Source organism: Mirounga leonina, unplaced genomic scaffold (assembly GCF_011800145.1).
Source record: "Mirounga leonina isolate KUSES-001 unplaced genomic scaffold, KU_Mleo_1.0 Mir_507, whole genome shotgun sequence".
NCBI classification, from domain to species: Eukaryota; Metazoa; Chordata; class Mammalia; order Carnivora; family Phocidae; genus Mirounga; species Mirounga leonina.
The window spans coordinates 2,066,700-2,086,741 of NW_023270789.1; the positions used below are offsets into that span (position 1 = coordinate 2,066,700).

General features: G+C 40.1%; 2 protein-coding genes and 1 pseudogene across 7 annotated transcripts in view; 2 read left to right on the forward strand and 1 right to left on the reverse strand.

Moving 5' to 3' along the window:
• SPAG17 (sperm associated antigen 17) overlaps window positions 1-20,042 on the forward strand; it is a 235,062-nt gene that overhangs the window by 208,941 nt on the left and 6,079 nt on the right. For all 4 annotated transcript variants that reach the window (XM_034990189.1, XM_034990187.1, XM_034990186.1 and 1 more), the window contains 3 exons: window positions 171-231; window positions 2,929-3,073; window positions 5,665-5,809. In XM_034990189.1, the coding sequence (XP_034846080.1) occupies window positions 171-231; window positions 2,929-3,073; window positions 5,665-5,804 (346 nt within the window). In that variant the 3' untranslated portion in view covers window positions 5,805-5,809. The remainder of the gene's footprint in view (window positions 1-170; window positions 232-2,928; window positions 3,074-5,664; window positions 5,810-20,042) is intronic.
• LOC118000467 lies at window positions 13,922-15,514 on the forward strand (annotated as a pseudogene). The gene has a single exon (XR_004676470.1). The product of XR_004676470.1 is annotated as a V-type proton ATPase subunit D-like (transcript).
• Window positions 19,171-20,042, reverse strand: part of WDR3 (WD repeat domain 3) — a 32,808-nt gene continuing 31,936 nt past the window's right edge. For both annotated transcript variants that reach the window (XM_034990191.1, XM_034990190.1), the window contains exon 27: window positions 19,171-19,915. In XM_034990191.1, coding sequence (XP_034846082.1) covers window positions 19,760-19,915 — 156 coding nt within the window. In that variant the 3' untranslated portion in view covers window positions 19,171-19,759. The remainder of the gene's footprint in view (window positions 19,916-20,042) is intronic.

The following is a 20,042-nucleotide window of genomic DNA, read 5'->3' on the forward strand; positions in this document are numbered from 1 at the left end:
AGGCGAAAGATTTATGCGATCTGAAGAGAAACCAGAGTATCTCTCCTAATGGTATGGACCCCCTGCTCCTTTGTAGCAAATATTAACACCTTCCTGATTTTATAACATCCCGGTTTATTCATTGCTTTTTCCTTATGGCATACATTTATTCCCGTCTTTTTGCCTGGTAGGTTTAGGGTGAAGCAGCCCCCACCCAGCACAGGACTGAAAGTGACTTACAAACCCGGGCCTGTAAGTCCTATGCGCTACCTGTTGTGTGTGTCCGTGTGTGTGCGCATGTGAATGTGTGTGTGTTTCCAGGGAAGTGGGCTTTTTAAGTCATTCTACACATTCAGTTTAAATCATGTGTAAGTCTAACTTTTCTAGTATCATAAGCAAAAGATGCCTTTTGGGTATGCCGTGTGGCTTGACATTGCGTATTGCATGTAATAGCCGTGAGACAGATCCTTTGCATAAATAGTTAAACTTCCAGCTATGGAAACTTTTCTGAAGTTCACTCATTTGTCCCAATACTACAGTTATGCACAGTTGCATGAAAAATACCTTTTTCAAAATTAAATATGATTTGACATGCACTTGGAAAGCTGATTACCTAAAGGTATCCTGTAATAAATTCTTCTGCAAAATGAAAACAAATCTCTTGGAAAAATAAATATTCTATTTTTTGTATTTTATATAAATTTGGTTTGTTCTTTTGCTATTTGCCAGAGAATATTATTAATGACATTCTAAGAAATAGTAGTATATTAAAGTCATCAGCTGCCTCATTTCTCCAAAGAGCTCTGAAAATACCAATTTTAAAATGTCAACCTATTCTAATTTTATTTGCTACATTCCCCAAAATGGGGTGTTTAATAAAAAAATCTGTATATTGCCACATGCTTTAAATTATAATTTCAGAAATGTAGTATCAAGTAAACGAAAGTTTACAAATATATAAATAGACAAAATATAATATATAAAATAACATATAAAACATAATAAAATCACACTTGTAAATCTCAACATTTATTTCTTGGTCAGTGCATCATCTTAACATTCCTTCCATTTCATTCAACAAACTTTGAATACCACTGATAGAGACAGGGGACAGGGGGTGTTAAAAGTGGGTAGACATATATAAGTTGCTCCCAGAGCTGCACACATAGTGGGGACTTGCAATGTATGACTAAGTGACAGAATGAAGTGAGGACATCTGGTAGACACATGCTTGTTCATCACAGACAGGAACACACAGTCTCATGGGAATACCAAGCAAGGGCGTCCACTTCCAGAACCAGCACGTGGTGTTCACTGAGTCCCAAGACCTTAAAACAAAGTCCCAAGACCTTAAAACATTCACAATTGTATGTTGACCCAGAAGGGTCCATTTGATAGGGTGCAGAATCAGTTGGCCTCTTACCAGCAGCTCAGTGATGTTGGTTAATTAACCCTCTGCACCTTGCTTTCCTCATCTGCAAAAGAAGTTGCTTGGACCCGATAATTTCTTAGTCCGTTTCCAGCCCTTATATCTTATGGTCTATAGAACAGTAGTTTGTGGGCTGCAGTTCCAAACAGAAATATACTTTGGGGTTAGATCCACCAATTCATGAGTACCCCTCCTGTCACATTTCATCATTGTACTGTGTCAAGATTCCAGAAACTTCCCAACATAAAGCAAAAGCAAAAATCAAAGCGAGCTCTTCTTCCACTGTTCTGAGAAGTTAGCAAATTTTTTTCATTTAAAGTGGGGGCGATGCCAACAGCCAAAAATGACTGTTGGATCAACCTTTGTAGGTATTAAAAACCCAGCGTGTATTCTTTGAAGCTCACTGTCTGTTAGGTTTTTTTTTTTTTATTATTACTTTTTTCCTTTTTGCCAGTCAGTTTTGGCTCTGCAAAAATAAAATCTACAGACTTCTCCATATGTAAGTCTAACCACTATTCAGCTTGCTTAGTTGCCAACACTGAATGAATATGCCCAGAGTCCAGGGAGACCTGAGTCGTTGGCAGGATGCCAGCTGCCTCGGGCAGAGTGACGTCATCCCAGCCCCGCCCTCATCGTTGGGCTCCAGCGCAAAGGGCCTGGTCCTCAGACGCAGAGCATTGGATACCCTCCAGTAAGCAGACCTTCACAAGCACATTGTTGAAGAAGTTGAAACATTTTTCAGTTCTATTATTTTTATAGAATATACTGAAGAAAAAAAACATATTTGTATCTTAATTGCTTTCCATGTGGTGGTTTCTGATGTATTTTTTCCAGATAATTGTTCTCAAGTCTGCTTTTTAACCTACCTCCTGGAGAGGCAGCTTAGGAACATAAACAGCTCTTTCTTTCCTGGCCAGTGTTCTCTTCAAGGAACAAGGCAAGAAGCCCATTCCTTGCTATGTTTCTTCTTCATTAGATTTTGGGTTTCTTCTTTGTCTGTCCAGACCTCTTCCACATAGCTTTCAGACCTAAGCAGTTTGGCACTTAAACTCATTCTGTCTCCCTCTGCTGGCTTTGTCACATCAGAGGTCCTCCATTAGGAACACTATAAACCAAGGGGCAGGGCAGGGAAGTTGGGGGCTCAGGTACTCTCTTGGTTTAAATTTACCTTTATCTGCAAGGATCCCATAAAAGCTCACTGCTGACATTCAAGAAATAGCACAACTATGGGCATTGCAAAAGTTTGCCTGCAGTTCACCACCAGTACTCTGACATTTTCTTCCTAAATAGCATCTGGTTTTCTCCTTCAACAGTTTGTCCTGGGTCCCATTTGCTCAACGGAACTCTACCTAACTAATCTACACAGTAACCCTTCTAGATGCCATAACGGCACTCATTCATGAGTGCCAAACATATAGATGAGAAAATAAGATTAGAGAGTGTAACTAGCCCAAATTCAGGTTAAAACCAAGATCTGAACTCAGATATGTCTGATTCTAAAGCTACATTGTGTCCTATAGGTGGCAGCTGGTTTGCAGACTGAACTGAAGGTGGAGTTATTTGCCATGGCCGTTGGAGGGGATGGTGCCAAGGGATCAACACACATCTCACACAATATTGAGATTATGACTGAGCATGACGTCCTGTTCTTACCTGTGGAAGCAAATATCCTTTAAAGCTCAATTTAAGTGGTCATAAGTGGAACAAAAATTACATTTGAACAAGGGGAAAACAGAAGTCAAAATGCTATTCCCTAACCCCCTCACATGCATACTCCATAGCTTCATTAATTTTTTAAGACCATAGAATTTAATTTCTTAGGAGGAAGCTAATTTCATCTTTGGAAGCATCTAGCAAGATGCCTGTTACAGAGTACGTGCACAGTAGTAACTGTGAGTTGAACAAATGCCAATGTTAATGGCTGTCTACGGGGTATCAGACAATCAGAATGGTTTTGAAAAGCAAGTCTTTGTCATCAAAACAAACTTGTAATCTTGTTAGGGAGTAGGAGATACCTTCTTCTGATAAAGGATAAATGGATACTCACCGGATTACACACACACACCTTCATATTGGTGTCTCTTGCATGTGGATACATACAGAGATCAAGTAAACTAGTATATGCAAAGTATTATGTTTTCATACATAAAAATGATAATTGGACACTTTCCTAAAAGACTTATATAATCTAGAAGTAGAAATAAACTCTTCCCACCTGATTCCTATATTATTTTGTACTCCAGTGACATGAAGCATATAGTACTTTGTGTTGTAGTTATTCATCTATTTGGTATTTGAGCTGGGTCTTATAAATGCAAAAACTTTTGATGAAAGGAGACTTAAAGTAGAAAGAATGAACAAATCCACAGCAATAAGAGAGCTCCAGGTGTCGGGAAGGGTAGGGAGTTCAATTTGTTGAGAACTTAGGGAGTATTAGGAAACACAGTGGGAAGTTGGTTGGAATCAAGTTGTGGAAGACTTTGAATCCTTGCTTAAACTTCATTATAAAGCAAGAGTGAATCACTGAAGATTTCTGATCCTGTGGATGATATAATCAGCATATTTTCATAAAAGTGAATCCAGTGTTACTGTGCTGGATATGTTGAAGAAGAGCAACTGGATGCAAATAGAAGCAAAGAGGCACTGGAAGGCCACTTCAGTAAGCCAAGTGTAAGGACAGGAACTATCATGTGGCAAAAGTGGGAGAGAGACATGGATGGAAAGACATTTGGCAGGGGATGGGGGTGTGCTGTAAAATCTGAGGTGGAACCCATTGATAGAAGGAAGTAGGAGGACATAAGAGTTCAACTCCAAGGTTTCGGGCTCAAGTAATGAATCATGGATGTGCAGGACTGGATCTCAATTGAGGAGTTAGAGCTGGAGATGTAATCATTTTAAGCATCATCTACACAGAGGTGACGATTGAAGGTATGGGAAAGGAGCAGAGGTCTGGGGTCTGTTCAGGGAGTAGGAGGAAGAAGAGGAGCCGGTGGAGACAGGGCAAGCAATTAGAAAGCCAGGAAATATCTCAGAAGCCACAGAAAGAGTTTCAAGGAAAACATGGACATAGTTGACAGATACTATAGCGATGTCAAGGAAAATTCAGATTTAAGTAGATTGCTAGATTTGGCTGAAGGGAATGGATCAGAAGAGAAACGTTAAAAAATATGAATGAGAGGAAGTAATTGAAGCAGCAAGATCCAAAGGAGAGCAGGAGAATAATCAAGAACAGAGCCGAAGGGTTGGTCTTGGCGAGGGAGTGGGCAAAGATGGCTAAGGATCCAGACATTCTGAGGTGAAGGGGAAATTTAGGGGAACTTTGTCAAATGACCTTGATTTCAGTAGAAATGGAGCTGCTCAATTCATTTGTCCACTTATTTCAAAGATAAGTGTCTCTAATGTGCTAGGAACTGCTCTAGGCAAAGTGAACAAAAGACAAAAATCCTTGCCTTCATGTAGCTTACATTCCAGTGGGAGGAGCCTGGACAAAAAATAAGTAAAATATGGACTATAATGGTGCTAATAGTACAATGGAGAAAAATGAAAAGTAGGAAAGGGGGTACAGGGAGTGTTAAGGAGGATTCCAACTTGAAGTGGGGTGCTCAGAAAAACCTCACTGGGGATGTGATGGCAGGGTTCTCTGTAGTGATAGAAGGAACCTAACCAAAGAACCAGTTTTTTTCCTCTAGGAATTAAGTCAAGTCTTCATATCCTCTTCACGCAGGTTATTGGATACTGATCCAGAGTACCTGATCCCTGCTGCCGGCCGCAGCAATTAAGTCATTTTGCATTTCTGCTTAATAAAGTGTCTATTTCCGTGCTCATAGATTAAAAGCCACCTATCAGTTAGGCACAGATAGAGGGGGAAGAGAGTTTTATTAGATCTTTTATCTACTTCTAAAATCAATAGTGAGAATTCATAGCCCATTTCCCGAGATCTATCCCTTCCCCACAAAAAAAGCATGACATCTGGATGTTGATGTGATTTGGGACCTGGTTATGGTAATTGATGGCTCCTGTAGGAAGACTAGCCACAGTCAGCAGAGAAGCATACACCGAGTGAACAGGAGAAATCCAGGAAGTCAATATCCATCCTTCATTCCATAAGCCTGAGTCTGTAGAATTCACATTGCATAGAAAAGTACCCAAAATGGAGCTGATGATGCTAGAGAAGAGGTTCTGATTCTAAAATGTTATGAATTTGTATATACAAATCATTTGATCATGAAAGTCATATGCCTTAACAAGTATTTTACCAGTTTTAACAAGTAGCAATTATGATAACAGACCAAAAGATTTTCCTCAGGGAAAAGAAAATCCCACGGTCCACAGGACTTCTACGATTTCTTCCTCTACACTTGGAATCTTCATGTCCCGTAAAATTTCTCAGCATTAGGTCTAGTAAGTAACAAATGGGAACTTGATCATTAACCATTCAAATGTGAGGCCTTAGACCTCATGTTTGCTCCTCTCTCCTTACAGCCAGAAACCAATAAGCCACTTAAGCTGGTGGGATGGAAATACTTGTTTTAAATAACTATAATGGCTACTCCCCTCTGTACATGATCATATCTAATCCTCATACTACCGATAAGATAGATATTATCTTTCCCACTTTATAAATAAGGAAAGTGAAGTTCAGAGAATCTTAAGTAGATGATGTAAAAATCTAACCTACTTCAATGTGATTCTGAAGTTTGTTCTTTTAAGCACTGTTTTCAATGTTAAGCTGACCTTCCAAAAAGCAGGAGCACCAATACCAGGATGTCCTTCTGGACTTGAAAATTTACAATTAAGCCCATGGTTGTCAAACATTTTGGACACGAGATTCTTTATATATTCTTAAAAATTATTAAGGATCCCAAAGAGCTTTCATTCATGTGGGTCATAGCTATCACATTTACCAAATTGGAATGAAAACTGGGAAAAATTTACAATGTAAAAACCATAATAAAGCCAATATATTAACATAGATATTTTTTAATGAAAAATAACTATTTTCCAAAACAAAAATTTATTATTCATGGGACATTGTTTACATTTTTACAAATTTCTTCAATGTCTGGCTTAATAGAGCACAGTTGGATTATCCCGCCTGCTCTATATTCAGTCTGTCACGATATCAGACATCACACAGCCTCTGGAAAACTCTACTGTATGCTCATGAGAGAAAAAGCAAAATAGTATCATGGATGCTACTCTAACAAATCTTTATTAGTTTCTTAGGGCTGGCCATGACAAAGTAGCACAAACCAGGTGGCTTAAAACAACAGATATTCTCTTATAGTTCAGGAGGCCGGAGGTCCAAAATCAAGGTGTCGGGGTGGGGTGGGGGCTCCTTCTGGAGACTGAGGGAGAATTTGTTCTATGCCTCTCACCTAACTCTGGTGGTTGCCAGCAATTCTTGGGTGTTCCTTGGCTTATTATTGCATCACTTTAATCTCTGCCTCTGTCTCAAATGGCATTCTTCCCTCTGTATATATTTCTGTCTCTCTCCTTATAAGAATGCCACTCATTAGATTTAGGGGCTACCCTAATCCTGAATGTCATCTTAAGGTCATCTTCACAGTTTCTAGTAGACATGAATTTTGTGGAGACAAACCCAGTGTAATCTGCTTCTGATCCCCCAATATTCACATCCATCCCATATGCAAGATATATCATCCCATCCCAACATTCCCCAAATTCTTCACCCGTTCCAGCATTAACTCCAAACCTAAATTCTCATCAAAATAAGCATCAACTCACATCTCATCCGTTGAAATCAAGTATGGGTAAGATGCTGGTATGACCTGCCTTGGTCTCCCTTCCATTGGTGGATGTGTGAACACGATGGTGGAAAAAGCATAGGATAGATATACCCAAAAGGAACAAAGTGGAAGGAAGAGAGTCACTAGGCTAAAGCAAGTGTGCGACACAGCAAGGCAAATTTCATTAAGTTTCAAGGCCTTAGAATAATCATTTGTGGCTTGATCTGCCCTCTGGGCCCACAGAGGCTTCACCAGCCCCAACCTCTAGACCTTCAGAGGTCCTGTTGCTCCACCCTCTTCGTCCTCAGCCTGGGACACAATCTTAAAAAAAAGCCCATTTCCTGCTTTTAGAATACCAGAAGTCTGGCAGTCTTCCTTCATCTTGTCCCATCTCTGTCCCTGTCAGGCCAAACCAGCAGCATTTCTGCTGATTTAACATTCTCAAAAATCTGTCAGTCTTCATGGATGTCAAGGAGATCCACATCATTAGACATGAGGCTTCTCCAGAGATCCTTCCTGGATAACCGGACCTCTATTCTTGGCTTCTGCTGAGATGCCTGATTGTTTCCTTGGTCATAAAGCTAATCTCTCCACCACACACCCGTGGTGACTGCTCGAGTATGCCTTAGCATTGTTTTGCAGTATGGACAGAATGTGAATTTTCGAACTCATCATGTTTTGGTTCCTTTTTGCTAACCACTTCCTTCCTCAAATTATTTATTTTCTCTTGCATTTTATGATAAGCAGTAAGAACTCAGGCCACATCTTCCATATTTTGCTTGGAAACCTCAGCTAAATATTCAATGTCATTGTTCACAAGTTCTACCTTAAACCCAAAAGCAGAACACAATTCAGCCAAGGTCTCTGCCACCTTTTAACTTCTCCTCCAGTGTCCAACAACACGTTCATTTCTGTCTGAGGTCGCACCAGAAGCACCTTTAATGTTCGTACTTCTATCAACATGTTGTTCATGATGATGTAGAAATTCTCCGAGATGATAGCTTTCTCTACTTTCCCCATTGCTTCCTTCTGAGCCCTCACCAAAATTGTTTTTAAGTCCTTATTTCTACCAAAGGTCATTTCAAGATAACCTAGACTTTTTATTGCACTGCTCAAAATTCTCCCAGCCTTTACCCATTACCTGATTCCAAAGCCACTTCCACATTTTTAGGCATTTGTTCCAGTAGCACCCCGCTTCCTGGTATCACTAGTAGTTTCCTAAGGCCTCCATAACAAATTACCACAAACTGGGTGGTTTAAGACAAGTTAGTTATTTTCTTGGAGTTCAGGAAGCCAAAGGTCTGAAACCAAGGTGTTCGAGGGCTGGTTCCTTCTAGAGGCTGAAAGAGATTTCCTGCCTCTCTCCTAGCTTCTTGCAGTAGCCAGAGTCTTTGGTGTGCCTTAACTGATAGCTACATCACACCAATTCCAGTCTCTGCCTCTGTGGTCATGTGGCCTCCTTCTCCGTGTCTCCTCACGTTACATTCTTATATGGCCACAGTCACTGGATTTAGGGTCCACTCCAATCTAGCATGACTTCATCTTAACTAATTACGTTTATAAAGACCCTATTTCCAGGGGCGCCTAGGTGACTCAGTTGTTGGGCGTCTGCCTTCAGCTCAGGTCATGATCCCAGGGTCCTGGGATCGAGCCCCGCATCGGGCTCCCTGCTCCACGGGAAGCCTGCTTCTCCCTCTCCCACTCCACCTGCTTGTGTTCCCTCTCGCTGTCTCTCTCTCTGTCAAATAAATAAAATCTTTTTTTTAAAAAAAAAAGACCCTATTTCCAAATAAGGTCATGTTCACAGGCTCTGAGTAGACGTGAATTTTTGGAGACCACTCTTCAAACTACTACAGATTTTAATATTTTTTGAGAATATTTTTGACCTTGTAAACTCCTTGAAAGGGTCTTACAGACCCCCAGGGGTCTTAAAATATACTTTGGGAACCACTGAAATCATGGTTTATGTCAGTTCTACTCTATGACTTTCAGAAGTTACTCTAAACTGAGAAGTGGTGAAATCATCACTAGCTAGACAACTCTTAAAAACTACAAAACAGCTTTCGAATAGATACATAATTCCTGTTGGCACCAATCTATCATAAGTAACTTTGTGCATCTACCTAATAGAAGAAATGTCTAAAGTGATGTTGTCTTTATGCCTCTGTTCATCTTATCACAGAGTTAATGAGATTGAAAGATGCCTACTGTACTTATTCTTTTATTTTAAAGACAAACATCTAGTGTAAACATTCTCTATAATATCACCCAGAGCTAACAGATAACGTTTTAGTATATTTCTTTCCCATCCCTTCTATGTGTGTACGTACTGGAATCATTCTGTAGTTTTAGATCTTGTGTAGCTCACACAGTAACAGTAGTACCGTATCTCGTGTTTGAGGCAGTAAGCACTTCACAATAACTTTATGAAGGTAGACACTATTGTGCCTAATTTATAGATGAGGAATCTGAAACATCACCATGTTAGGTAATTCGCTCTATAGAAGCTCTATTAGTTATCTATTGCTACATACAAATTAACCCAAAACTTTGTGGCTTAAAGCAGCAGTCACTTAAGATCTCAGAGCTTCCATGGTTCCAGAATCTAGACAGAGTGCAGTTGGATACTCTGGCTTAACTGGGAATGAATGTGCTTTCAGCCCACTCAGGCAGTCGATGGCAGGATGAAGTTCCTTGTCATGTGGGCCTCTCCTTAGGGAATCTCAGAGCAGGGCAGCTTGGTTTATCAGAACAAGAGCCTGAGAGTGTGAGCAAGGCAGAATGCAGTGTTTTATAGCCCACTCTTGGAACAGACATCCTATTATGTTTGCTATATTCTGTTCTTTAGAAGCCAGTCACTAGGTCCTGCCCACACTCACAGGGAAGGAAATACACAAGGGCAACTTGAACTTGACCTAACAAAGGTTGGGGCCAGTGACTGTTGGACCATGTGTGCTCAATCCTAAAATCACATGAGAGCTGCTTGGAGCCCACAACATTTCAGAAATAGTGACAGGACTTAGAATATAAGGTGATATTACTAAGAACCTCAGTCTCATCTCAAAACTTAGGATCTTAAATTGTGAGGAAAGGGGGCAGATTGTGGAGAGTGTATGTAGGCCAGGTGGCTTCTTACTGAGTTCATGGCTGGCCTGGAAAGGCTACATTGAGCAGGCTCATCAATTGTGCTGATAAGAAGGGGAACCCTAGAAACAATTTTGGGCCCAATGACAGACACCACTGCCTCCTTGGTCACTGTCCTATGTCACCTCCCAGATTTAGAGATTTCTTTGGGGGAGCTAGGACTTAGGACACTTGAACTGAGAAACAATTTAATAACCAAGTATACCAAGCACCTAACTTCCAGCCAGGGAATCTCAAAATGGTTAAGCATATCTTCTTTACATAGAGACATATATAAATATTTAAACGCTTAGATGTTATATTCCTAATAAACCATCATGAGGCTTTTCTTTATGGCATCCCAGCTTCTACAGGTAACACTGCATGATTTGCAAGAGTTATTACTCCTTACATGGTTCCTGTACTAAGGATTATATCTAGCCAATGGCTGGCTAAGCCAATAAATGCTGACTTAATGACTAGAAACTGGCTTGGCTTAAAATTTTAAAGTTTACTGTTTTTTTTTAAGATTTTATGTATTATTTTTAGAGAGAGAGAGCACAAGCAGGGAGGGGCAGAGGGAGAGGGAGAAAGAATCTAAAGCAAACTCTGCAGAGCATGGAGCCTGACGAGGGGCTTGATCCCACAACTGAGCTACCCAGGTACCCCTAAAATTAACTTTTTAACTGACCGGTTAACCTTAAACCTTTAGGGTTAAGGAGTTTCAAGTATTTTGACCAAAAGTTAGAGCTCAGTCACTTCCTATACATATCATTTCATCTGTCATAAGCTCTCCTTCTCTTTGATTTGTGTAATACCTACCAGACAGAAACACCTTTAAATTCCCTGCTACAATCCATGTTAACTGATGGCAAAGCTCTGGGAAAGCAACACTTTTAAATACAAGTAGAGTACCCTTCTGATCTTGTTTTGGTTTGGAAAACATCAAAAACATTAATGGGAAATGCTGCAGTTTCCTATTTTCTGATGAACACTTCCAAGAAGCACAGACATGATATGGATTCAGCCTTTGTTCATTCAAGAATTAGGATATCTTTCAATAGGTAACTAACTCCTCTCCCTAGTGGCAGGAACAGACGCTTAAAGAAAAGGCTGCTTCTTCAGACTAGAAGCACCTAGAATCCACCATACTATCTCTTCTCTTACCTTTTCATACTTAAGCTTCAGGAACTATATGCTAAAATAATCTTTACTTATATTCTGCACAACAAATAATACCACCATGTTCCTTACCTTACTTCATTGACTGTGTTGTTATGGTCAGGAATAGTACTAGACTTGTGGCTAGGGACCCTCGGATAACCACACCACAAGAACTGCAGCTCTGAGACTGGCAAAAAAAAATGGTGGCACCACAACACAGCGCCTTAAATGAAATGGACAAATTCACAGGACACCAACCACTGAAACTGACTCAAGAAGACACAGAGAAAGAAAAGAAGATGGCGGTGGAGTAGGAGGACCCTAGGCTTATCTTGTCCAACAAACACAACTAGAAAATGATAAAATCAGCATAAATACCCCAGAAATCGACCTTAAGACTGACAGAACAAGCTCCACAGCCAAAGGGATAGAAGAGGCCACATCAAAGAAGCAGGAAGTGTGGAGCTGTGTTTTAGGGGAGAAATGAATCATGGTTGCTCTGGCAGGGAGGGAGCTGTGGTCATGGAGAAGGGCAAGAGAGAGGAACAGCCAGTGGAACCGACCAGGGGATATTTCCTGGAAGCCACTGGCCTGGAAAATGACAAGGGGTTAATTTTGTGAGTTCTTGCAACCAGTGGAGCTTAAAGCCTGGAGTTTTAAAGGTCAGCAGGCTTGGCTGGGATAGAGCCCAGAGGGCACTGTGCTCCAGAAGAGAAGGCAGGAAAACAGCCTGGGTGCAGACAGCATGGAAAGAGCCCTGTGAAAAAATGCCGGGACATGGGGGGGTGGGGGGGGATTATCAACATTCAGAGACACCTCTCTGGGAACAAAGGAGCTGGCTGGTGCCATTTCCCTCCACCACCCCTCAGCATAAACACAGAGCCACCCGAAGGAAGCAGCTCAGCACTGACACTGGCTGTCCAACTTGCTTACATGAAACCCCACACTCTTGAGCTCTTAGGGCTGCCTTCTTAGTCAAGCTTGCCTCAGTCCAAGCGTGGTGGGCCACTACCCCAGAAGACCAGCACAAACCCCTGCCCACACCACATCTCCCCACCAGAGAGTTCTGCAGCGCCTCTGTGGAAGTGGTATCAGGATTCATGTCATAAGGAGACCAGAGCACACCGAGTTAAAACTCACCACATTCAGGCCAGGAACCAAACACTGTCCACAGCAGGCAAGGAGAGCCTCTGCAGACGACTGGCCTAAAAGACAGAACAGCCAAAACACAACAGCAGAGTGCAGGCAGCACACACTGGAGACACTCCCTGAAGCACCAGGCTCTGGGTACTACATGACCTCTTTCTCATAAAGGCCATTACCAGGGGCAGGAAACCTAACTGGCTTTTCTAACACACAGGAAAAGGCAGAGACTAGACAAAATGCCAAGACAGGGTAATTTATCCCAATGAAAGAACAAGATAAGGCCACAGCCAGAGATCAAAGCAAAAGAGATATAAGTAACATAACTGATGGGAAATTTAAACAACAATCATAAGAATACTCACTGGGCTTGAGAAAAGAATAGAAGATATCAGTGAGACCCTTACTACAGAGATAAAGGAGTTGAAAAAGAATCAGAAATGAAAAATGCAATAAATGAGACTGGAAACAGGCTTGATGCGATGACAAGCAGGCTGGAAGAAACAGAGGAATGAATTACTGAGCGAGAAGAGAAAATAAGGGAAAATAAAGAAGCTGAAAAAAGAGAGAAAGAATATGGAACATGAGAGTAGACTTAGGGAACTTAGTGACTCCATCAAACATAGTAATATTTGTATCCATAGGTGTTCCAGAAGAGGAAGAGAGAGAAAAGGGGGCAGAAAATTTATTTCAAGAAATAATAGAAGAAAACTTCCCTAATCTGGGGAAGGAAACAGATATCCAGATTCAAGAGGCACAGAGAACTCCCAACAAATCAATAAAAGCAGGTCAACACTAAGACATGTTGTAATTAAATTTGCAAAATATAGTAATAAAGAAAAAAAATCTTAAAAGCAACAAGACAAAAGTCCCTAACTTACAAGGGAAAACCCATAAGGCTAGCTGATATCTCAACAGAAATATGGCAAGCCAGAAGAGAGTGGCATGATATATTCAAAAGTGCTGAATGGGAAAAATCTGCAGCCAAAAATACTCCATCCAGCAAAGCTATCGTTCAGAATAGAAGGAGAGAAAAAGCTTCCCTAACAAAAATGAAAGGAATCTGTGGCCACTAAAACAGCTCTGCAAGAAATATTAAAGGGGACTGTGAGTGCAAAGGAGAGACCAAAAGTGACAAAAGCGAGAAAGGATCAGAGAAAATCTCCAGAAACGAGAAAATAAGTAATAAAATGGCAATAAATACATGTCTATCAATAATTACTTTGAATGTAAATGGACTAAACACTCCAATCAAAAGACAAAGGGTGTCAAAACAGATAAAAAAAACTCCTTTATATGCTGCCTACAAGAGACTCATTTTAGACCTAAAGACACCTGCAGATTGAAAGTGAGGAGGCAGAGAAGTATTTATCACGCAAATGGATGTCAAAAGAAAGCCAGAGTACCAATGCATCTATTGAACAAACCAGACTTACAAAGACTATAAAAACACAAAGGCTATAAAAACAGACAAAGGGGACAACCCAATAAGAAGATATAACAAGAGAGGACAACCCTGTGGCTGGGACTGTTGCAGCCTCGTCTGCCCGGTGAGGGATCCAAGCCAAACTATCATTGTCAGAATGTCGGGCAAAGACCGAATTGAAATCTTTCCCTCACGCATGGCACAGACCATCATGAAGGCTCAATTAAAAGAAGCACAGACAAGTCGAAACCTCCTGAAGAAAAAATCTGATGCCTTAACTCTTCGATTTCGACAGATCCTAAAGAAGATAATAGAGACTAAAATGTTGATGGGTGAAGTGATGAGAGAGGCTGCCTTTTCACTTGCTGAGGCCAAGTTCACAGCAGGGGATTTCAGCACCACAGTTATCCAAAATGTAAATAAAGCCCAAGTGAGGATCTGAGCTAAGAAAGATAACGCAGCAGGTGTTACTTTGCCAGTGTTTGAACATTACCATGAAGGAACTGACAGTTATGAACTGACTGGTTTAGCCAGAGGTGGGGAGCAGCTGGTGAAATTAAAGAGGAACTATGCCAAAGCAGTGGAGTTACTGATGGAACTAGCTTCGCTTCAGACTTCCTTTGTTACTTTGGATGAAGCCATTAAGATAAGCGACAAGCGTGTCAATGCCATTGAACGCGTCATCATTCCCCGTATTGAACATATCCTTGCTTATATCATCACAGAGCTGGATGAGAGCGAGCGAGAAGAGTTCTATAGATTAAAGAAAATACAGGAGAAGAAAAAGATTCTCAAGGAAAAATCGGAGAAAGACTTGGAGCAACGGAGGGCAGCTGGTGAGGTGATGGAGCCTGCTTATCTTTTGGCTGAAGAGAAGGATGAGGATCTTCTGTTTGAATAATCTTTCCTGCTCTGGTTCTTTCATAAGCCCTAACATGGCACCATTTTAATTCACGGTGTGTAGGTTTGGTATGTGTGGCTATTTATTTTTTGGCCTAAGAATTTCACTGGTGGTAAAATTTCCCTGGATGTTGGTTATGGGACTGCCTTTGCAAAATCCTAATTCAGCAACCATTTATCACATGAGATTTGTAGACCCTGCCCAGGAACCTGTAGAATTTATTCAGCAGAAGCAGTACCCTGCTCCATGCACTTCTGTTCAAGTGATCTGCTTTCCAAGCATGTTAGGAAATCCCCCTTAGGAAACAGCAGTGGCCTCAGGCCAGCTATGGCTGTGGCCGCCTGTGTTCCCACCTGCTCCAACACCAACACCGTGGCACTGTTGTCTGAGATCGCTGCGGCCATCCTGTGGAACCCTGGTACTTCTCTCCAGCTTTATGAAACCTTCACTATTTGCCTTGCCTGACAGGTCTCTGTCCTGTTGGTTATGGGAGTTCTGCCAATTTTAATGTGATTATGGTATAAAGAGTAAAATGATTTAAAAATGAAAAAAAAAAGAAGATATAACAATTGTAAATATTTATGCCCCCAAATTGGGAGAAGCCCAATATATAAAACAATTAATAACAAACATAAAAGAACTATATGGATAATAACACATAATAGTAGGCGACTTTAATACCCCACTTACATTAACGGACAGATCACCTAAACAGAAAACCAACAAGGAAACAATGGCTTTGAGTGATGCACTGCACCAGATGGACTTAACAGATATATTCAGAACATTCCATCCTAAAGCAGAATACACATTCGTTTCAAGTGCAGATGGAACCTTCTCCAGAACAGATCACATATTAGGTCACAAAACAGGCTTCAACAAAAACAAAAAGATTGAGATCATATCCACCTTTTCTGACCACAATACTATGAAACTAGAAGTCAACCACAGGAAAAAATCTGGAAAGACCACAAATACATGGAGGTTAAAAAACATGCTACTAAACAATAAATGGGTTAACCAGGAAATCAAAAATACATGGAAACAAATGAAAACAAAACTGTAACAGTCCAAAACCTTTGGGATGCAGCAAAAGTGGTCCTAAGAGGGAAGCACATAGCAATACAGGCCCACCTCAAGAAGCAAGAAAAATTTCAAATAAACAACCTAACCTTACACCTAAAGGAGCTGGAAAAAGAACAACAAATGAAGCCTAACCAGCATAAGGGAAATAATAAAAATTAGAGCAGAAATAAGTGATATATAAACTAAAAAAAACAAAACAAACAGGGGCGCCTGGGTGGCTCAGTTGTTAAGCATCTGTCTTCGGCTCAGGTCATGATCCCAGGGTCCTGGGATCGAGCCCCGCATCGGGCTCCCTGCTCTGCGGGAAGCCTGCTTCTCCCTCTCCCACTCCCCCTGCTTGTGTTCCCCTCTCTCACCATGTCTCTCTCTCTGTCAAATAAATAAATAAAATCTTAACAACAATAACAAAAAAGAAACTAAAAAAAAATAGATTGATAAAAGTAGGAGCTGGTTCGCTGAAAAAAAATCAATAAAATTGATAAACCTCTAGCCAGACACATCAAGAAAAAAAGAGAAAGGACTCAAAATCACAAATGAGAGAGGAGAAATAACAATTATAAGAGAATATTATGAAAAATTATATGCCAACAAACTGGACAACCTGGAAGAAATGGATAAATTTCTAGAAACATAAACTACCAAAACTGAAACAAGAATAGAAAACTTGAACAGACTGATAAAAGTCCAGGGCCAGATGGCTTCACAGGGGAATTCTACCAAACATTTAAAGAATTAATACCTATTCTTCTCAAGCTGTTCCAAAAAATGGAAGAGGAAGGAAAACTTCCAAATCCATTCTATGAGGCCAGCATTACCCTGATACCAAAACCAGATAAAGACTCCACTAAAAAAGAGAACTATAGGCCAATATCCCTGATGAACATGGATGCAAAAATTCTCAAAAAAAAAAAAAAAAAAACTAGCAAACTGAATCCAACAGTACATTAAAAGAATCATTCACCACGATCAAGTAGGATTTATTCCTGGGCTGCAAGGGTGGTTCAACATATTCACAAATCAATCAACGTGATACACCACATTAATAAAAGAAAGGATAAGAACCATATGAGCCTTTCAATAGATTCAGAAAAAGCATTTGACAAAGTACATCAATTCATGATAAAAACCCTCAACAAAGCAAGTTTAGAGGGAACATATTTCAACATAATAAAGACCATATATGAAAAACCCACAGTTAATATCATCCTCAATGGGAAAAACTGAGAGCTTTTCCTCTATGGTCAGGAACATGACAGGGATGTCTACTCTCACCACTTTTATTCAACATAGTACTGAAGTTCTAGCCACAGCAATCAGACAACAAAAAGAAATAAAAGTCATCCAAATTAACAAGGAAGAAGTAAAACTTTCACTATTTGTAGATGACATGATACTCTATCAGAAAACCTGAAAGACTCCGATAAAAAACTGCTAGGACTGATAAACAAATTCAGTAGAGTTGCAGGATACAAAATCAATGTCAGAAACCTGTTGCATTTCTATACACCAATAACGACGCAGCAGAAAGAGAAATCAAGGAATAGATCCCATTTACAACTGCACCAAAAACAAGATACCTAGGTATGGTACTGGCACAAAAATAGACACATAGAGCAATAGAACAGAAGAGAAAACCCGGAAATGAACCCACAACTATATGGTCAATTAATCTTTGACAAAGCAGGTAAGAACATCCAATGGCAAAAGATGGTCTCTTTAACAAGTGGTGTTGGGAAAACCAGGCAGAAACACCAAAAGAAAGAAACTGGACCACTTTCTTACACCAAACATAAAAATCAATTCAAAATGGATTAAAGACCTAAATGTGAGACAGGAAACCATCAAAATCCTGGAGGAAAACACAGGCAGTAACCTCTTTGACATCGGCCACAGCAACTTCTTTCTAGATATGTCTCCTGAGGCAAGGGAAATAAAAGCAAAAATAAACTACTGGGACTACATCAAAATAAGAAGCTTCTGCACAGTGAAGGAAAAAGCTGACAAAACTAAAGGGCAACCAACAGAATGAGAGAAGATATTTGCAAATGCCTTATCAGATAAAAGGTTAGTATCCAAAATATATAAAGAACTTATCAAATTCAACACCCCAAAACAAATAATCCAATTTAAAAATGTGCAGAAGACATGAATAGTTTTCCAAAGACATACAGATGGCCAACACATGAAAAGATGCTCAACATCACTTACTATCAGAGAAATGTGAATCAAAACCACAATGAGATATTACCTCACACCCGTCAGAGTGGCTAAAATAACAACACAAGAAACAAGAAGTGTTGACAGGAATGAGGAGAAAGAAGAACCCTCTTGCACTATTGGTGGGAATGCAAACTGGGGCAGCCACTCTGGAAAACAGTATGGAGCTTCTTCAAAAAATTAAAAATAGAACTACCCTATGATCCAGCAATTGCACTACTGGGTATTTACCCAAAGGATACAAAAATACTAATTCAAAGGGATACATGCCAAATCTGGAAACAGACCAAGTGTCCATTGACTGATGAATGAATAAAGATATGGTATATACACACACAATGGAATATTACTCAGCCATAAAAAAGAATGAAATCGTGCCATTTGCAACAACATGGATGGATTTAGACAGTATTACGTTAAGCAAAAGTCAGTTAGGGAAAGACAAATACCATATGATTTTATTCATATGTGAAATTTAAGAAACAAAACAAAAGAGCAAAAGGGGGAAAAAAGAGACAAACCAAGAAACAGACTCTTAACTATAGAGAACGAACTGATGGTTACTGGAGGGGAGGGGGGTGGGGGGGGCGGTGAAGGTGATGGGGATTAAGGAGGGCACTTGTGATGAGGACCAGATATTGTATGGAAGTGCTGAATCGATGTGCTGGATGTGTGACTAATATTATACTGTATATTAACTAACTGGAATTTAAATAGATCTTAAAACAACAACAACAACAAAAAGATGACAGAGAAATCTGCACAGAACTGCAACGAAGTTGGAGTAGCAACTTAAAAACTTCCCACAAAGAGAAGCCAGGCCCAAAGGAATGTGTCCATTTCTTCTAAAATATTCCCACCTCCCCAAACTCTTACCATGCATATACATATGTATGTATGTATGTCTATGGTATTAATCACCCAGAAGCCCAGCAAGGCATCTCAGCTTGACTACACTTTAATTAGAAACAACTAGACAAGTAGAAAAAATTAGCAATTAGATATTTTTATATACAGATATAACCACCTCTAAGAGGTGAAGTTAAAGGAGGATGTTTTAGAGAATTTTTATGGTCCTTTTTAGCTCTGTAGGTCCACAACTCTGCATTTAATGGGAGAGGGCAATCAATTGTGCACCTGATAGTCTCTGTAGGCGGTAAGACATAATACAAAGAGTAACACATCATTAAATCTTCTGTTATCACAGAAATAAGAAAAACTTTAGAAATGTTCATTTCAGCTCTAGTCAAAAACTAATAAAAAAAAGTTCGTTGTTCCCTGCTAGAATATAATGGGAACAACTCCTGAAGGGTTCAACCTTCGAGGGCACAGAGAGATTTTAAACTATCAAGCCGTAAGCCCAGAAATAGAGCCCACAGTCCCACACTGGGCATTTCCTCAGGCAAAGCTGGGAACCACATCCTGACATCTTCTGTAACACAACAAGCTCTGTTACTTGGTTATTTCCAAGTTGACACCAATTCCACTGCTTAGTTTAGAAGTCCTTTTAAATAAAAAGAAAAGGGCACCACATTTGAGTTCTAAGTATATGTTAAAATTAGCTTCTCCCTCTTTTTCCTCTTCCTCTTCTTTTCTTCCAACTGGCTGGTCGCATCAGCAAAAAACATAACTTCACTTTTTGCCTCGCATTCCCTCTTGAGATATTCAAGACCTGCCATGTTGAAGCCAATAACATCCTGGGGGGTTGGGGGGGGATATAAGAAAGATTAAATGACCTTTCTTTCACTTCAGTTCAATACAGCAGCATAAGCAAGTCAGGAGAACCAATGCTTCAGGTGTTCTTACTCATCCCTCCTTGTCCAA